The 17553-nt window shown below is 35.0% G+C and overlaps 1 protein-coding gene across 1 annotated transcript; it reads left to right on the top strand.

The window, feature by feature from the left end:
* The first annotated feature begins 4162 nt into the window (after nucleotides 1-4162).
* Nucleotides 4163-6339, top strand: LOC124539104. Its single transcript, XM_047116427.1, has 4 exons — nucleotides 4163-4324; nucleotides 4459-4583; nucleotides 4725-4841; nucleotides 5919-6339. The coding sequence occupies exons 1-4, from the start codon at nucleotides 4180-4182 to the stop codon at nucleotides 6096-6098; spliced, it is 567 nt and encodes a 188-aa protein (XP_046972383.1). The 5' UTR covers nucleotides 4163-4179; the 3' UTR covers nucleotides 6099-6339.
* Nucleotides 6340-17553: the final 11214 nt, after the last annotated feature.

Consider the following 17553-nt stretch of genomic DNA (forward strand, 5'->3'; position numbering starts at 1 on the left):
AATGCACAGTAACTTCGTATATACAAACAATTTTTGCTTAGCTAGTTACTTAAGTTACTTGTTACTTCTTATAATGACTATTATATAAAATTATGCCAGCTAGACTCAGCGTGGGTCACTTGGGATAAAAGGCAAGCTTGAAAATTCAATGTTCACTCATCCAAAATTTTAAGGTTGAAAATTAGGCGCCACTGACGAATAAATTAGTTGATGTGGTTTGAAGGAATACACCGTTCGCCAGACCGGTGTAAACGAAATTTATAATATAATTGAAAGGGGGTACATCACCTAAGTTTCCAGCTACACGTGGATACCGTCAACGGCTTAGGGAACAGGCCTGCCGTCCTTGGAGTTGCACCAGCTGCTATCTGGGCACACTCAACCAGGAACCTGGAGCTGTTCACTCTTAATATTTCCATTCAAGAAGTCCACGTGGTGGGTAAATCCGATTTAAAAAAAAAAAACCTCCTGTAATACGAAATATACAGGTTCAATAAGTTAAGCAAATAAGCAAATGATAAATACCTTTAACGAGAGATGTAAGCACGAATTTACCTTCTGGAGGTTCAAAGTCCTGCTTACACAAATTGACGATCTCAACTCCGGAGAACCATTTCAAAGGGTCACTGGAAACCACAATTTACACATGACTACGACTTATCGAATTGCAAACCAATGCATTTAATCAAAAACAAGAATAAAGACTTACAATTTTTTACGAGTCGGTAAACATGATATAAAGTTCTGTCAAACTTCAAAACTTCATTGTTAATATAAATTCTGAAAAGATAACTGCTATTAAAGCACTGAATACTAAACAACCACAAATTAAGAAACTCAATTATTAAGACAACTCACCGATATATTCAGTATATCGAATTAGAAGTTTGGATTCGGTGTGAAGCCGATAGTTCCAAAATTCAAAAAGAACGAAATCGAAAGTTCACGAACCTTTGAAAGGTTAGCGAGTGTGACCAGTATCACTACAAAAATACCCTTAATGAAAAAGGAATGATATCCATAATTAAATCAGGGAAATAATTTTGGAATAATTATTAAAATTAAGAAAAGCCAAATATGAGGAAAAGTAAATTTATCATAACTAGACTCCGACACCTACATCAAAGAACTAACCTTTAAACTGGAAGACAGCTATTAAATTAATCTGAAACGATGTGAAATGACCTCTAATCAAATTTAGCAAAAGAATTAGATGATTAAAATCTTATTTTAATAATTGTTTTAATGTGCCTTTAAAATAAATGCAATTTATTTTATTAATTAAAATTTTAGAAAATGCCAAGTTGAAGCGTTATACTAGCAACACCGATATAAATTAAGTGGGAAATGGGTCAATGGCACGGAATTTAGCGAATTGACACTTTTTTGACGTTTTATATAATTATAAAAATAAGTTAAAATTATGAAAATAATTTTTAATATAACAAAGTTATTTCGAAACTAAATTTTAAATTACATAGGTATTTTGTAATTAATTATTGTCTATAGTTATAGTTCTTAACGAACTCACTACATATTTAAAAAAATATTAAATCTTAAATATTGTTTGATTTGCTTCGAAGCTTCGAATTGATTCGGATAATCGGGGTCAGTAGCACCCCGATTATCCGGTATAGGTTATACTGTATAGTGGTTATACCGGGGTTCTACTGTATAGATTTACATTCGGTATTCATACAGATTTTCTGTACAAATACACACAGTCGTTATTTACTGAAGAATTTATACTTATTACTGTTAAGAAATTTATATTTTTCAAGCTATTAATGATGAAAGTGCGTCATGGTATTTAAAGTATAGATTACGAAACATGTATTAAAGAATTTTCCCTCCTTTTTCTAATCAGCTTACAATTACCTTGATGAAATTAATATCGATCCCACACACCTGTAACGGAAGAAGTATGTTGATAGTAAATATAATCAGTATATATACTTAAATGGAACAATAATTAATATAAAATGTATAACGTTGACAAGGAAGTATTTATTGCTTTTCATATATAAGTAATTTGATTAATATTTTTTTGTATAAACAATTTACTATAGTGAACCGTCATCCACTACAATATAAAATTTTATTCTAAGCTGACGTCTGTGTCGTATTATAATCTTTATACAAATAAATATATGTATTAAAATAAAATACATAATGATGAATGTGAACCTAAAATACTCGTCGACTTCAAACTCGCTTTCCGTTCGACCGATATCGAAAAGCCTTCAAGTTTTCTTTAAAGTTTTACAAATATTATATTGGCTTGATTTTGGATTTATTAAATACAAATCCACACATCATAAAATTATAATTAAATTAATTACAGCGTTTGCGTGTGTTTTCATTGGAATTAGTTGTTTTATAACGATAGCAAATGAAGGCACACAAGCCCAAGTACTGTGGTTTCTCAAATATTTAGTCGAACATTTTTTGTACGTTATAATATTATTAATAACCCCAGAACAAAAAACATTCCGTAAATTTCTAGAGCATTTACTCTGGGTAGACGCAGAACTAAATGCAGATAATTCTTCTTACTATGTGGAATTTAAAATAATGGCATGTTGTATAGGGTCATACCTTTATAGAATTTTTGTAATGATCATGTATTGTACTAATGATGGCGATTGCTTCATTATAATTTACAAGCAAATTATTTTTACAATATTTTTATTGTCTCTTGATGCGCCTACAGTCCTGTATTCTTTCTTGTTTTATGCTACCAAAATCAGATTAATAACTCTAAGAAAACGCATAAGCAATACAAACTTCAACCTCAAAGAAACGCAACTATTATATAAATCTTTGATTGATTCGGTTGAAAATGTAAAAAACTCATTTGACCCTATCGTAAGTAAGAAATTTAGTAGAATAATATTATGGAAAAATAAAAATACATTAAGTTTAACAAAATGTTTATTTTAGTATACCGTCGCTTTAATGGCAAATATACCTGATTTGATGATGTCTACATATAGAATAATAAGTGAGATGAAAATGGGAATGGTAAGTATATAAATAGAAAAAACAATAATATTTAATTACTAATACTAGTCTTAGTGGTATAAAGGTTAGAACTGAGGCAAACTACTGGAATGTACATATAATAGAAAGTGAAAACAACCGCCAATGTTTATCAGCAACTCCGAAAGGCTGGTTGTTGGCCTTTAAAGTATGATTAGCCTCTTTACTTGAATTTTATCAAGTCGTACCCGGAGTAAATCAGCGTACCACAATGAAACGCAAGAAAGAAGACTAAGAGTGATCCAGCAGCTCTGTGCAAAATCGTTCGATCGAGCAAGTTTTCCTAACTTGCTCGATCGAACTTGATCGCCTTGATCATCAGTTATTCATGCCACTTATTGTTGAATACAGTCAAATGGAAGAAACTGGGAAAGCAGTTCGCTCTATAACCATATTAACTAGTAACCTGTAAGTTATTTAGTTTAAACCCAATTAGTGTTATTGTAACTCTTGGCATCGAAGTCATCATTTAAAATGTTTCACAAGGCTGCTGTCTATCACCCACTCTGTTCCTTCTGCATTCCATGAGAAATGTAAATATTGTAAATCGGGAAAATTTACTGTTATGTAAACAACAGTACCGTAGACCAATCAACCCCAAAAAGACGCAAGATTGCGCTTAACCGCTCAAGTATTACCATTTGTCGTATTTCCATGATTTAAGAACATTCCTATCATCGCCACAGTTAGTACCGGATAAGTGGCATTGATCTTTCAAGCCACGTTTAGTTCCGCGCTCAATTTGAAGGCATAGCCAAGTTGGCATAAAAAATGCTTGGTGTGCTAAGCAAGGCAAGGCAAGGCAAGGCAAGTTTTTCTCGTCACTTTGTCCTCACCTCTGGGCGGGTTCCCCAGCACCCGTTTCTTTCTTTTGACGTAACGCAGAGCGTCTCGAGTTATCGTCGATCAAGTCGTTTCCGATCTGCTTGAACGTTCGGCTTTGCGAGAAATTGTTTGGATTAATCTCGGCTACTGAATTTCACCTTAGGACATCTCGACAATATTTCAAGTTCCAACCGCACTACCTAGATAAAATGAAATTATCAAAGAAAATTAAGATTTAATACCTTCTCTGCCTCGTCCAAATACTTACTACCTTGTTAAGAAAATTAATATATATTTTTACAGAAAACCGCAATGATGTACGTGGCTGAAATCCTCAATGTTTCAACGTTAATCTATAAAATGTTTGCACCAGCTTTTGCAGCAGATCTATTATCAAATGAGATTTATAAAATAAAAGTTATTCTACATGACGAGTTATTGGCAGACGAAGGTTTGTGTAGTATTCATTGTAATTTAATTAAATTGTTTGTTTTTGAGGGTCTCCATATCCAAAATGGAGGCCGTCCTATTCCACGGTCCACGGAAGGGACCCCCACGAGGGGCGAGTATCACCGTCCGCACGGTGACCAGTGTGCCGGCCCAGAGGTTCATCAACGCCGCCGCCGCTCTCGTCCGACTTCTTCCGAATATCCCCCATATTCGGAAGAAAATTCGGCATAGTGAGGTCGATGGCGCTGTACGGTGCCCCGATCTGGGTAAACGCTCTCTCCGCTGACAATCGGGCCCTGCTGCGGAAGCCGCAGAGGGTCATAGCGGTGAGAGGCATCAGAGGGTACCGTACGGTGTCGTGGACCGCGGCGACACTTCTCGCGGGCAATTCGCCCTGGGACCTCCAGGCGGAGGTTTACCGGTTCCGGGTCGAGGCAAGGAACTGCGGCGACCGTCCAGGGTCGGCGGAGGTCGGGTGGATCAAGGCTTTAGCCCAGCAAGCCCTGATGGCAGGAGGACCTGGGGTCACTCACGGCGGGCACACCCCGTAGCATAGTACCCCGATAATCACCCCTAGGTGTTGGATGCTCGCATAGGCGGGTCAACCGTCAGGGCGTCACGATAGCATGCGTAAGCGATCCCATGGCACCCGTTGTAAGGTGGAGAGGGTACCGCTAGTTTTTAAGTGGGTAAACCCGGTGGATCTGGGTACACTCGGCGTCCAGGGAATAGGGGAGTTCCACACACCCCCCCACCTTCCATCACGTGCGGGAAGCGCGTCAAGCTTTTTCCAGCGAGAAAAAAAAGGTTTCATAGCTCACATTCGGCGTGATGCCGTTTTGCATAAGCTATCAAACCAAGGCTGGGACTTGCCACCGATGGGTACTGCAGGGTAAGGAATGAATAGTTCCATACCAGTTCCATCAGTAGCAGCGTTTGTACCATCCGGCGAGAAAGAAATTTGCCCCCATGGGTAAGACACAAAAAGAGACCGCATTCCATCCACATTTGCTGACTACTGCTGCGCCGCGAGTGTAGCTGTAGCGCCACACTCGGCGGCACCCAACGAAGCGAGGCTGTGAGTACCGCACAACCGGCACTGTACTTCGCACGAGACAGTGGTCCGACGAGCCCAGAGGGAGATCACCGATAAACTGATAGGATCCGGATCATCCGGATGCGAAGTCAGCAGAGGGTCCCACAGGGAAGGTGTGTGATCCTCCACATCCGGTATTCGCGTTGGCGAGTTGACCAGTTGTGTCAGATCATATGCTATAGAGAATTCGGAGGGCAGCCTGGGCATCCCTGCTCAGGTGGTGTACGTCCTGAGCATGGATGCCCAGAGAGGGATTCTCCACCGCTGTCGGTGATGGTACGCTCGTGAGAGCGAGGTACTACCCCGGGCGTGCCGGCCCATTCGGCTGTAACCCGAAGGTATACAGCGTGGCACTGCCTCTATATGATCACGTTTCTCTGAATCGAAGAACACGTTATACTCACTGATAGTTTTAAAAGTGTAATGATTTTTCTGTTTCTTTTTAATAAATACAACAATATTGCCTTGTTTGTCTGTTTACAAGCGTCTAAATATCATGTAAATTTTCTTTTCAGATGAAAGTAAAAAACGAGATTTGAATAGATTTATTAATTATATAGAAGTACGTCCATTCAAATTTAATGTTATCAAAATCATTACCTTGGATGCGACGTTTCCCGTCGTAGTCCTTAATCTCTGTATCACGTATTTAATTATATCTTTGCAACTTACACATTTATACTGAAAACCAATTTGCAATTTAACAATAAGTAGATTTATATGAGATTCAGTATGTAATCTCATTTTCTGATTATGAACATAAGTAAAGTATGCGATCGATATTGTTTTCACAATCGTTATTTACTCAGACACCATTCTAATTAGGAAATTGTCACATAGTGTTAAGCAACTAATGGTCGGTAAGGTGATCTCAACTATCAGAGTGGAGACGACTGTTTGACCTTAAATTTACAGTTTGAACTACACCGTAGCATTAAAGTAAAGAATTTGAAATATGTATAAATTAAGGAAGTTATATTTCAAATTTAATTAATTATCTTTGAATTAATTTATCCTATATTTAAAATATGACATTATTCATGTTATTCGTACAACTGTAATTGACAAACAAAGTGTAATTTTACTTTAATATATTCCTTTAATTGAAATTTAATTAGACGATATTATTTTTTTATGTAATTAAAAGTTTTATAAATAATAGTATTATTTCATTTATACACTTTCCCACTTATTACTGCTATTACTCTTTCCTAAAAGCCGAGATGGCCCAGTGGTTACAACTCGTGTATCTTAACTGTTGATTGCGGTTTCAAGACCTGCCTGATCGGTTAGGATAGTCTTTCAAAATTATGGGTCATCTCCACGCTCTCGGCAATTGCTGTGGTAAACTTTTTACCAATTATTAACCAATAATTTATAAAAATGACATTATTTTATGTAATAAAATAAATCCCTGATAAAGATACACTGATTATAGATCAGCTCAGCTTAGGAATACAAATATTGACTGAGGTCCTTGAATTGAAAAAGGAAAATTTACGAATCCAAAATACATATGTATTTGACAAATTGTATGTTCTGCAGTGAGAAATTTCTTTATTGCTACTGGTGTTACAGTAATTGAATTATGTTATTTAATTTCAGTACTTTATGACGAAGAATAGTTTTTCATATTATTTCAGTTGATGACTCGTTTTCACGAAAGTTTAAGAGAGATTATGAGCCAATTATTTATCAATTATTCAAAAAAAATACTATACAAAAGCTTCGTTTTAATAGAACCTATAGAAAAAAAACTTCAGTAAACATAATATACATGAATGATAAATTATTTATTGAATGAAGTCTTATCTCTATTATATTGATAAAATTATAATCGACATACACATACAACAAAAAAGTATATTGAAATAATATAATTAATTCATTAACTTAACTGGTACAAGTTATATAAAATTTATACAATGCTGTTAAGAAAATATTTATGGCTTTCCAGATATTAAAGCAATTTGCTTAATACATTTTTTCCTTAAACAATTAATGATAGTAAAACGTCAGAAATACAATAGTGAATTTTACTCTGAGCTGACGTCTGTTTAGTTATAGTACATAAAAATAAACCATATCGTGATGATTGATGTGAAACCAAAATACCCATCGACTTCAAACTCGCCTCCCGTGCGACCGATATCGAAAAGTCTTCGAGTGTTCTTTACAGTTCTTCAAATATTATATTCGCTCGATTTCGGATTTATTGAATATAAATCTTCACGTCATAAATTTATTATTAAAATAATTACAGCATTCACGTTTGTTTTTATAGTAGTTTCTTGTTTAATAATGATAACAATTGAAGTCGGAAAGGTCCTTGTCATAGCATTTGTAAAATTATTCATTGAAAATAGTTTGTACGTTGCAATATTATTAATGACGCCACAACAAAAAACACTCCGTAAATTTCTAGAACATTTACTCTGGATAGATGCAAAGTTAAATGCAGATAATTCCTTTTACGATTTAGATGTTAAAATTTTGTTATATTGCTTAGGATCATACGTGTATAGAATTGGTGTAACGATCGTTTACTGTATTTATGTTGGCGATTGCTTCATAATACTTCACAAGGAAATTATCTTCACGATGTCTATATTGGCTATCGACACACCCATTGTCATATATTACTTCTTGTTTTATGCTACAAAAATCAGATTGGTAACTCTGAGAAAATACGTAAGCAATAATAACATCAAATTGAAAGAAACGCAACTTATATATAAATTTTTGATTGATTCGGTTGAAGATGTAAAGAACTCACTTGACCCCATTGTGAGTACGAAATTTAATAGAATAATATTATGGTAAAATAAAAAACATTAAGTTTAATGAAATGTTTATTTTAGTTTATCGTCACTTTAATGGCAAATATACCAGAATTGTTGATACTAACATACAAAATAATAAGTCAAATTAAAGTGGGATCGGTAAGTACGTAATTACTACTTTTGTACATAGGTAAGGCTTTTTTTATGAAATAGGTGGTTCATCTGATAAAAAGTGAGTACCACTGCCCATGGAAATCTGAAAATTCCCGTATCGTGTCGGAATTGGATCAGCTGCTGCAGAGTGGTTGTAAGAGGCAGGAGATGCCCCAAAAAATGGCACTGTGTGTGGATGAAATAAGAAATTCTAACATGATGTTCATAATAAAATTCTGCGCCTAAGATTGGTTGAAACATAATTGTTTGGTAGAAGTCCCGTGAAATATGCAGCAGAACCCAACATCTCAGTGCAAAAGCAATCAATCCACCAGATTAAAAATTGTTTGAACTATGTATCTACCAATTAAATCCAGAAGACAACTTGGTAACCTAATTGCTTACAATATTAATAATTATTTTATGTGTAATATTACCAAGGATCATATATATAATAAAAATAATAACCTAATTTACATTAACAATGACAAAAGTAAGGATATTAAAATTCATAGTTTAAACTGAATAAAATAACAAAACCTATGCCCTCTTACTTAAATATTATACATCAAAATATACAGGGCATAGGTGGCAAAGATCATGAAATAGAATTATTTTCAGAAAATTACAAAACTCATGTATTTTGTTTCACAGAGCATTGGATTAAGTTTTGACATATTTAATATCCCAAACTTTAAATTGTCAAGTACATTCGTAAGAGGGAATGCTATTCGCGGTGGCTCATTAATATTAGTACGGAATGATATCATTTGTAAATCTCGAAAAGATATTGTGGCTCTCTCTGTCGAACGTACTATCGAATTATCCTGCGTGGAATTTCCGCAGTACATTATAGTATGCGTGTACTGGTCCCCATCGGGAGATTTTTGCTTATTTGAGACCACTATGGAGGATGTTCTTAAAAAGATAAGCGAAAGTAATAAATATATAATTGTATGTGGCGACTTTAACGTAGACTTATTAAAAGCTACTTCGCTGAGTGTTCGATTAGTCACATTGTTTAGGTCATTTAATTTAACGCACCGAGTTAATGAACCAACACGAATAACCAACGATACTTCTACGTGTATTGACAATGTGTTTTGTGACTGTGTAATATATGAATTTTCAATTATAAATAATTTAACTTCTGGTCACTGTGGTCAGAAGTTTTCTTAAGAACACAAAGAAATTATTCATTCAAAAAAAAATAATGTACAGGCCAATAACGGCTCATAAAGTAAACTGTTTTAAAGATATTGTAGCGTGTAAATTAGCTTATTTAGATCTAACGACACAAGATCCAAATGAACTTTATAATTCATTTTTTGAATTAATATTAATAGAATTTAATAAAATATTCAAAATGAAATCATTTTATAATAATACAAAATTGAAGTTTAGTGACTGGGCTACTATTGGTATATATAAAAGTAGAAATAAATTATACGACCTATATGGTATGAAGCAGTGGAATCAAAACGAAGCCTTTCTAGGATATGTCAATAAATATTCCAAAATATTTAAAACAGTATGTATTTATGCTAAGTATTTATACATAAAGAACAAAATTTTGACTTCCGATAATAGAATAAAGGCCACTTGGGACATTATTGGAAGTGTTAGTGGAAAACCTAAAAAGGAAAGTATACCTATCAAATTAAACACAGGCTGTAAATACACAAATTCTGATTTGGAAGTTGCAAATTTATTTGAAATATTTTTTGATAACATACCTAATAAAATAACATCTCATTTAAAATCATCTACATTAGATGCAGCTAGATTATTAAATAAACATGTTTCTAAATGCGTTATTGATTTTTCTTTTGAAACAGTTTCTGCAATAGATGTTATAAAAGTTTTTAAAACACTCAATATTAAAAAAACTAACGACGTATGGGGCATTTCGGTAAAATTCATAAATAACATCATACACGATATTGCTCCGTATATAGCAGTAATTTTTAACAAGAGTTTGGACACGGGTTCATTTCCTGACTTGTTAAAATGTAGTAAAGTCTTACCATTTTTTAAGAACGGAAATAGGAGCGATCCCAGTAATTACAGGCCTATTTCAATACTCCCATCTTTAAGTAAAATTTTCGAAAAAATTATTTTAAATCAACTTCTTATCCATTTTGGTACAAATAAAATTTTTCATAGTGAGCAATTTGGTTTTACAAGAGGTCGATCAACAACAGATGCGGGAATTGCGCTTCTTAAGCATATTTACGATGCTTGGGAGAAATCACAGAATGCTATTGGAGTATTCTGTGATTTATCTAAAGCATTTGATTGTGTAGAACACGAGACGCTTCTTTATAAGCTCAAATATTACGGCGTTAAAGGTAGGGCTCTTGATCTCATTGCTTCATACTTAAGTCAAAGAATCCAGCAAGTTTTCATTAATGGAATAAAGTCTACTGGATCTACGCTAAAAATGGGTGTTCCACAAGGTTCAATTTTGGGTCCCTTTCTATTCCTAGTATAATTCCTATATATAAATGACCTTCCTTTCTTTGTTAAAGGTATTTGTGATATAGTATTGTTTGCTGACGATACTTCACTGATTTTTAAGGTTGATAGGAAAAAAACTGACTATGACGATGTGAACGGTGCCTTATCACAGATACAAGATTGGTTTAATGTAAATAATTTATTTTTGAATACTCAAAAAACAAAATGTGTAGTTTTTACCCTACCCAATGTTAGAAAGCAAAATTATAATATATCTTTAAGCGGTGGCCCGCTTGATGTAGCCGATACTACCGTGTTCTTGGGAATAGAATTGGATTCCAGACTTCAGTGGAGTCCCCATTTGTCGTCCCTAACAGGGAGACTCAGCTAGCGGTTAAAAAAGTTAGACAACTAACTGATATTGATACCGCTCGTTTAGTTTATTTTGGTTATTTTCACAGTATTATGTCATATGGCATATTACTTTGGGGTAACGCTGCAGACATTTAATCTGTCTTTATTTTACAAAAGAGAGCAATTCGGTTTATTTATAATCTTGGAGCTAGAGACTCTCTTCGGGATGTTTTTAACAGAGTAGGAATACTCACTGTTGCGTCGCAATATATTTACAACAATATCATGTACATTCACAGTAACATTGATAACTTTGATAAAATCAGTGATAATCATTGTATATGCACTAGAAGTAAGGATAATCTTATAACGCCAAGTTTCCGACTCCGCAAAGTCAATAAATCTTTCTTGGGGCAAGGTATCCATTTCTATAATAAAATTCCACAGACATTTTTAACTTTGCCGTCTCGTAAATTCAAATCGTTTGTAAAGGATACATTGGTAAAAAAGGCGTATTATTCGATACAAGATTTTGTGGATGATAAAGAAGCGTGGAATTAATACCTGTTGACTTCCAGGCAGGATATATTAATTTAATAATTGTATTAACTTAAAAATTAACTAACATGACTGTATTTTTTTAAATGTTGAAAAAGAGTAACTACTGAGTTTCTTGCCGGTTCTTCTCGGTAGAATCTACTTTCCGAACCGGTGGTAGCTTCACTTAATTGTCAAATGACGATTCAAAAGTGCTAATATATGAATGCTGAATATAGTCAAATGGAAGAAGCTGGAACTTTTGACCTCCGGCTCAGATATGAGAGCATTCCATGTGAGCCGAAGTGTCTTGTAAAGTTTTGGGTGAGGCGATGACTTGAAGTAATATCTCGCCTTGCGAAGTGCACATTTTTTTTAGATTTCTATTAGGCTTAACTTTCCAACTCACTTGGCTACTACAGCTACCAATTGGAATCTATGAAAAGTATTCCGTGCTGTATACTAGTCGTAGTAGTGAGAGGAATGTCTCTCATCATCATGTTCCCGAAAAATTTCAATGCGGCCGGTAGAGCAAGTCTCCACCGTGCTATCTTTTGCATAGTACTGAATATAGTTATTAATATAGAGAAGAAACAGTGTAGATGTAGATGTAAATTTTCGGAACAGCCGAATTGATGATTTTTCAGAATGTCACAATATTCACCGTCAACAAACGCCATAATTTGCGTAATTCCCCAGGAAAACTATACGAAAGAAGCATCCAAGATGCGCCTTATGCTCCGCGATCAAAGCCTTTGCTATGTCCAAGCTACAAGCATGTAGCTTCCCTTTTACCTTTGGATTCAATATATATGTATATATAAATTAGATCATCACCAGCCGAGCGATTCCGATGGAAGCCATGCTGGTGGTCGCTAATAAGCTGGCACTCTTCTAGTTACCGCAGGAAGTGACAGCTAATAATGAAATATTAATGTTTTAAAAGTGGTAATGTAAGAAATATTGCGGTACTTGGTACATGATACCATATCGGGATTGAACATTTACTATCAGGTCACCCATTTTCCAGAGTAGCTATTTCAAATAAAATAATATTGGTTCATGACTATTTATTTTAAATTGTTGTGTTTAAAATTTCATGCTTAGTGGAACAGTAATCCTCTACTTTGATAAAAGTTTTATGAACTAAATACCCATATTAACTAGTGAGTTATGTCGTTTATGTGTATGGACTTATTGTAACTTTTGTATTCTAAAGATACTCCGTTTAAAAAATTTTAAATAAGTGTTTAATGGAATATAATAATGTACTTTTACAGAAAAGCAAGTTGGGTTATGCTGCTGAGTTCCTCGCTACTTTAACGTTAATCTTAAAAATGTTTGCGCCAGCTATCGAAGCGGGTTCATTGTCAAAAGACATTCATAAAATCAAAGTTATTCTGCATGATAAATTACTGCTAGAGGAAGGTAAACATTGTGAAACTTAAAATTACATTTTATTTACTGAAGTTACTTATGGATCAGCTTGTTTTGCATTTCAATATTTTCTTATCTAGTATATATTCTTTTTTAATTCTTAAAAAGAATTCAGCTTCGACGCTGAATTTTTTTTCTTGAAAGAAATCATTTACGTCTTTTTTTCTAGTATTGCGGACTTGAAATGCATTTAGTACTATGATAGCTTAGATCTATTTTAAACATATTTTTTTTCAGATGAAAAGAATAAAGAATATTTGAAAAAATTAATTCATTACATAGAAGTACGTCCATTCAAATTTAACGTTATGGAAATCATTACCTTGGTTGCGACTTTCCCTGCCGTGATCCTCAATATCTGTATCACGTATTTAATTATATCGTTGCAACTTACTCATATATACTAAAAACAATTTGCAATTTAACTACAGTAGAATCCCGATTATCCGTATATCGATTATCCTATTATCCAGACTCATTTTTCTAGGCTGTTATTAGTAAAGCAATTATTTAAAAATGACGGCGCGACGAGACATGTTATGACAAGTACCTACATTCCCGCCACCGACAGAGCACTTCCGTTCTGATTTGTTTGCGGGATAGTCGGGGTCTTAGCCTCAATGAAAAGACGTTATTCATTACAAAGATCAATAATAAGTTATTTCGAAACTAAATTTTAAATTACATAGCTATTTTGTAATTAATTGTTATCTATAGTTATAGTTCGTAAAACCACTACATATTTAAAAAATATTAAATCTATATACTTATAATAAATCTGTAGGGAGGTCAATTCTGTACATGAAATATTTTTCATGGCAAAAATGCAATCAGTAAAATTGTTGTCTGTCTGTCTGTCTGTCCGTATAACCGCTATAGAAACAAAAACTACTCGACGGATTTTAACGAATCTTGGTACAATTATTTTTCATACTCCTGAGCTGGTTATAGGATACTTTTCATCACGCTACAGTCAATAGGAGCAGAGCAGTGCAGGGAAATGTCGGGAAAACGGGAGAAGTTACTCCATATTTTAAGGTTCCATCGCGTGTAAAACCTTAATGGTTAAAGCTACATAGAAATTGCATGTTACGGAAATGTTCTCCTTAAAATTATATAAAAAATATCCCTTGACAGCCTTTGTCTATCTTTTATGGTTGACTCACAATAACACGTGTCACTCCCAATAGCTTAGTAGTTCCAAGCTTTCTGATTATAGTTGTCTATTCCTACGTTTAAAACACTCTTAATCATCCCAAATTTAAAAGTTAACAGTATTAACAATATAATAAAAAAGAAGGATAGAAATCGGTAGAGAAACACCAAAGTTATACATTAAATACGATAATAATAAAGCTATCGCACGTGAATACTAAATCTATACTAATGTTGTCTCAAATTTTCGCGATTATTACACATTTAAATAAAACTAGTTATAACGGATTTTTAATCGCGTATATTAATTATTTTGGACATCCCGACGTTTCGAGCACTTTACAGCGTTCGTGGTCACGGGTAGACTAAGGTGGCATTTGTCTATTTGAAGAACAAAGAAATATTATTTGCAACTAACGCCAACGATTTCTCAATTGGTATCTTGAGTAACGTTCCGGTTGCCCGCAGAAGGCACTGACTGTATCTTTAGGTCTTGCAGTCTGTTGGATTTGGGATTTTAAATTTTTAATAAGTGGATCCCAGGTGTTAGAAAGTCTCCAACCATCTTCTCTATTGAAGTTCGGATGTTTTTGAATTTCAATAGCCTCGCGTATCATTCTAGGAATGGATCTGTGTTCTTTAGCGAGGATCTGTGGTTTATCAAATCGGATAAAATGGTTACGTTTATCCAGAGCATGTACACAGACTGCAGACTTTGAAGAACGCCTATTTTTGACATCTCCTATATGTTCCTTGACCCTGGTACCGATACTTCTCTTTGTTTGGCCTATGTAAGATAAACCAAAATAATTAATATACGCGATTAAAAATCCGTTATAACTAGTTTTATTTAAATGTGTAATAATCGCGAAAATTTAAGACAACATTATGTGAACCTGTACGGACTGGAAACATCAAATAAAATTCTCCGCTTGGAGTACCTAAAAGTCAAACATGTCCGATTCGTAACGTCCATGAACTTCCTGAAAAGATGCCGTGACAATAATCTTATTCCGGTTTGTGTAAGGATCACACCTAAGAAGGACATAAAGCATGGTGATAAAATACTCAATCAGGCAAGTAAGAAATTATTGTTGCAACTCATCCGAGAACATCGATTTGACGCGCGACGGTTAACTGATCAAATTGACAACCTAAGTAAAGAACTCGAGTCGCGATTATCAAAAACAGATTGGCAAAAATGCTGCGATTTTACTAATAAACGAGCCGCTACAAAATATAATAACTTAAAATTAAAACAAATAAAAAAAGTTCGAAAAACTCAGCAGAGTAAAATCAAATTATAAAAATTTCAATAATGGCAACACCGGGGAAATTCAAAAACCTGCGCGTACGTCACTTGTCAATCTGTCAAAACAAAGTTTAAATGAATCGACTATTGTTTTTTTTTTGCGCTTGCGTTAGCTTTGGTTGACACACGTGTTAGTGAGATATCTGTGTTATAATAATCATTTTGTGTTGTTCTTTCAATAAATTTTAGTGCAAATAGTTAATTTATATGGTTTTTGGGTTTTACTAACATTATTAGGTTACGGTAAGTGTTAATTTACTATTATTGTTTTCATATATTAGTTGGTAAGTTACAGTAGTTAAGAATGGATGTTGATCCCCCTCCTGAACCTCCTGATCCCGGGGGTTTTGAAACACCTATTGAAGTGACTAAATCCTCGGCTCGTAAACGTTCTGGGGATAAGTCCTCTGTTTCTCCCGATCCCTCCTCCAAAAAAAACAGTCATTCATCCTACCACTGCAAATCCTTCCATCCAGACTGTGTATGTCAATCCCGCTTATACCGATGGTGCTAAAAGTTACGCTGAGGACGATAAGGGCCCCTTCATTGTCCATGTCTCCCGAGAAGTCGCTGACCCAGCCGCAGGTAACTCAATACGTGCTATTAAATTCGGACTATTCCTACTCAAGCACAAAATTGGCTCTATAGTTAATGATGGGGTCAAAAATGTAGGTCGTAATAAAATTGAAGTCCAGTTTTCCACTGCTCAATCGGCTAACAATTTCTTAAAAAACCCTGTATTAGATTTGTGTAAATATAAAGCAACTTTACCAACTTATAATATTACACGAATGGGTCTAGTCAAGGGCGTTCCGGTTGACTGGTCTATGGAGGACCTTATAGAATCTATTGAACTTCCTCACGGTTGTGGGGAAATAATAAAATTGAGGCGATTGAACCGCAAAACCGTCAATGAAGGAGTTGTGTCCTGGATCCCAACTTAGTCAGTTGTGATAACTTTTAAGGGTCAAATTCTCCCTAGTAAAATTTATTCCTACCATACCTCCCTTCCTGTGGAAACCTATAATCTACCTACTATCATTTGCCTGAACTGTTGCCGTTATGGCCACATCAAGACTCAATGCAGATCCACTCCCAGATGTTATAAATGTTCCCAATCTCACACAGGTGAGTTGTGTGAGGTTACAAAAGACAATTCTACATGCCTTCACTGTTCTGGTAGACACTTTGCTACAGATAAGGATTGTCCGGAGTATTCGCGACAGCACTCAATAAAGATTGTTATGTCCCAGGATAACATCTCGTACATGGAGGCAGCCTCTCGCTTCCCAAACGTCCGCAGATCATACGCTGAGATCGCAAAAGAGATGTTCTCCCCTCCTTTGTATACTCCGCCAAGCCCTAGATCTCCCTCTATCCCTCCATCTAAATCCACCCCTCCTCCTAATAGATCATATAGACAGACCATCTACCGTTCTCCTTCCCCTAGAGTTTCTAGGAAAGGGGTACGATAAACATGCCCACCAAGCTATAGTTGGTAATTGCTCCTCCTCGTCTCCAAATGGTTGTGCTCTGAATGCTGGTAACCCCTCCCCTCCTTATAACAATCCCAACTTATTAGAACTATTAATCAAACTCTCCTAAACATCCTTAGCACATGTAATGAAATTCCTCTACCGTCCAACGTTGCCAATGATCTAACTCAACTTTTCAATATTGTTATTAATGGCCCCAGTCAGATTCCTTCAATGGAACTGTAAAAGTGTCCGTCATAAGAAACCTGACCTCCTCTCCCTTATTAATTCTTATAAACCTGTCATTGTTGCCCTCTCTGAGACATGGTTGATTCCCGGTTCCCGTTTTCGGATTCCGGGTTTTTCCTGTTTTAGGGATGACAGAAATGACGAGTATGCAGGTTGTGCCATCCTGATCAGGCACTCTATCCCCTTCTCCCAAATTCCTCTTCCTCCTTTTAGCCAGCATATCAA

Source organism: Vanessa cardui, chromosome 21, assembly GCF_905220365.1.
Source record: "Vanessa cardui chromosome 21, ilVanCard2.1, whole genome shotgun sequence".
NCBI lineage: Eukaryota > Metazoa > Arthropoda > Insecta > Lepidoptera > Nymphalidae > Vanessa > Vanessa cardui.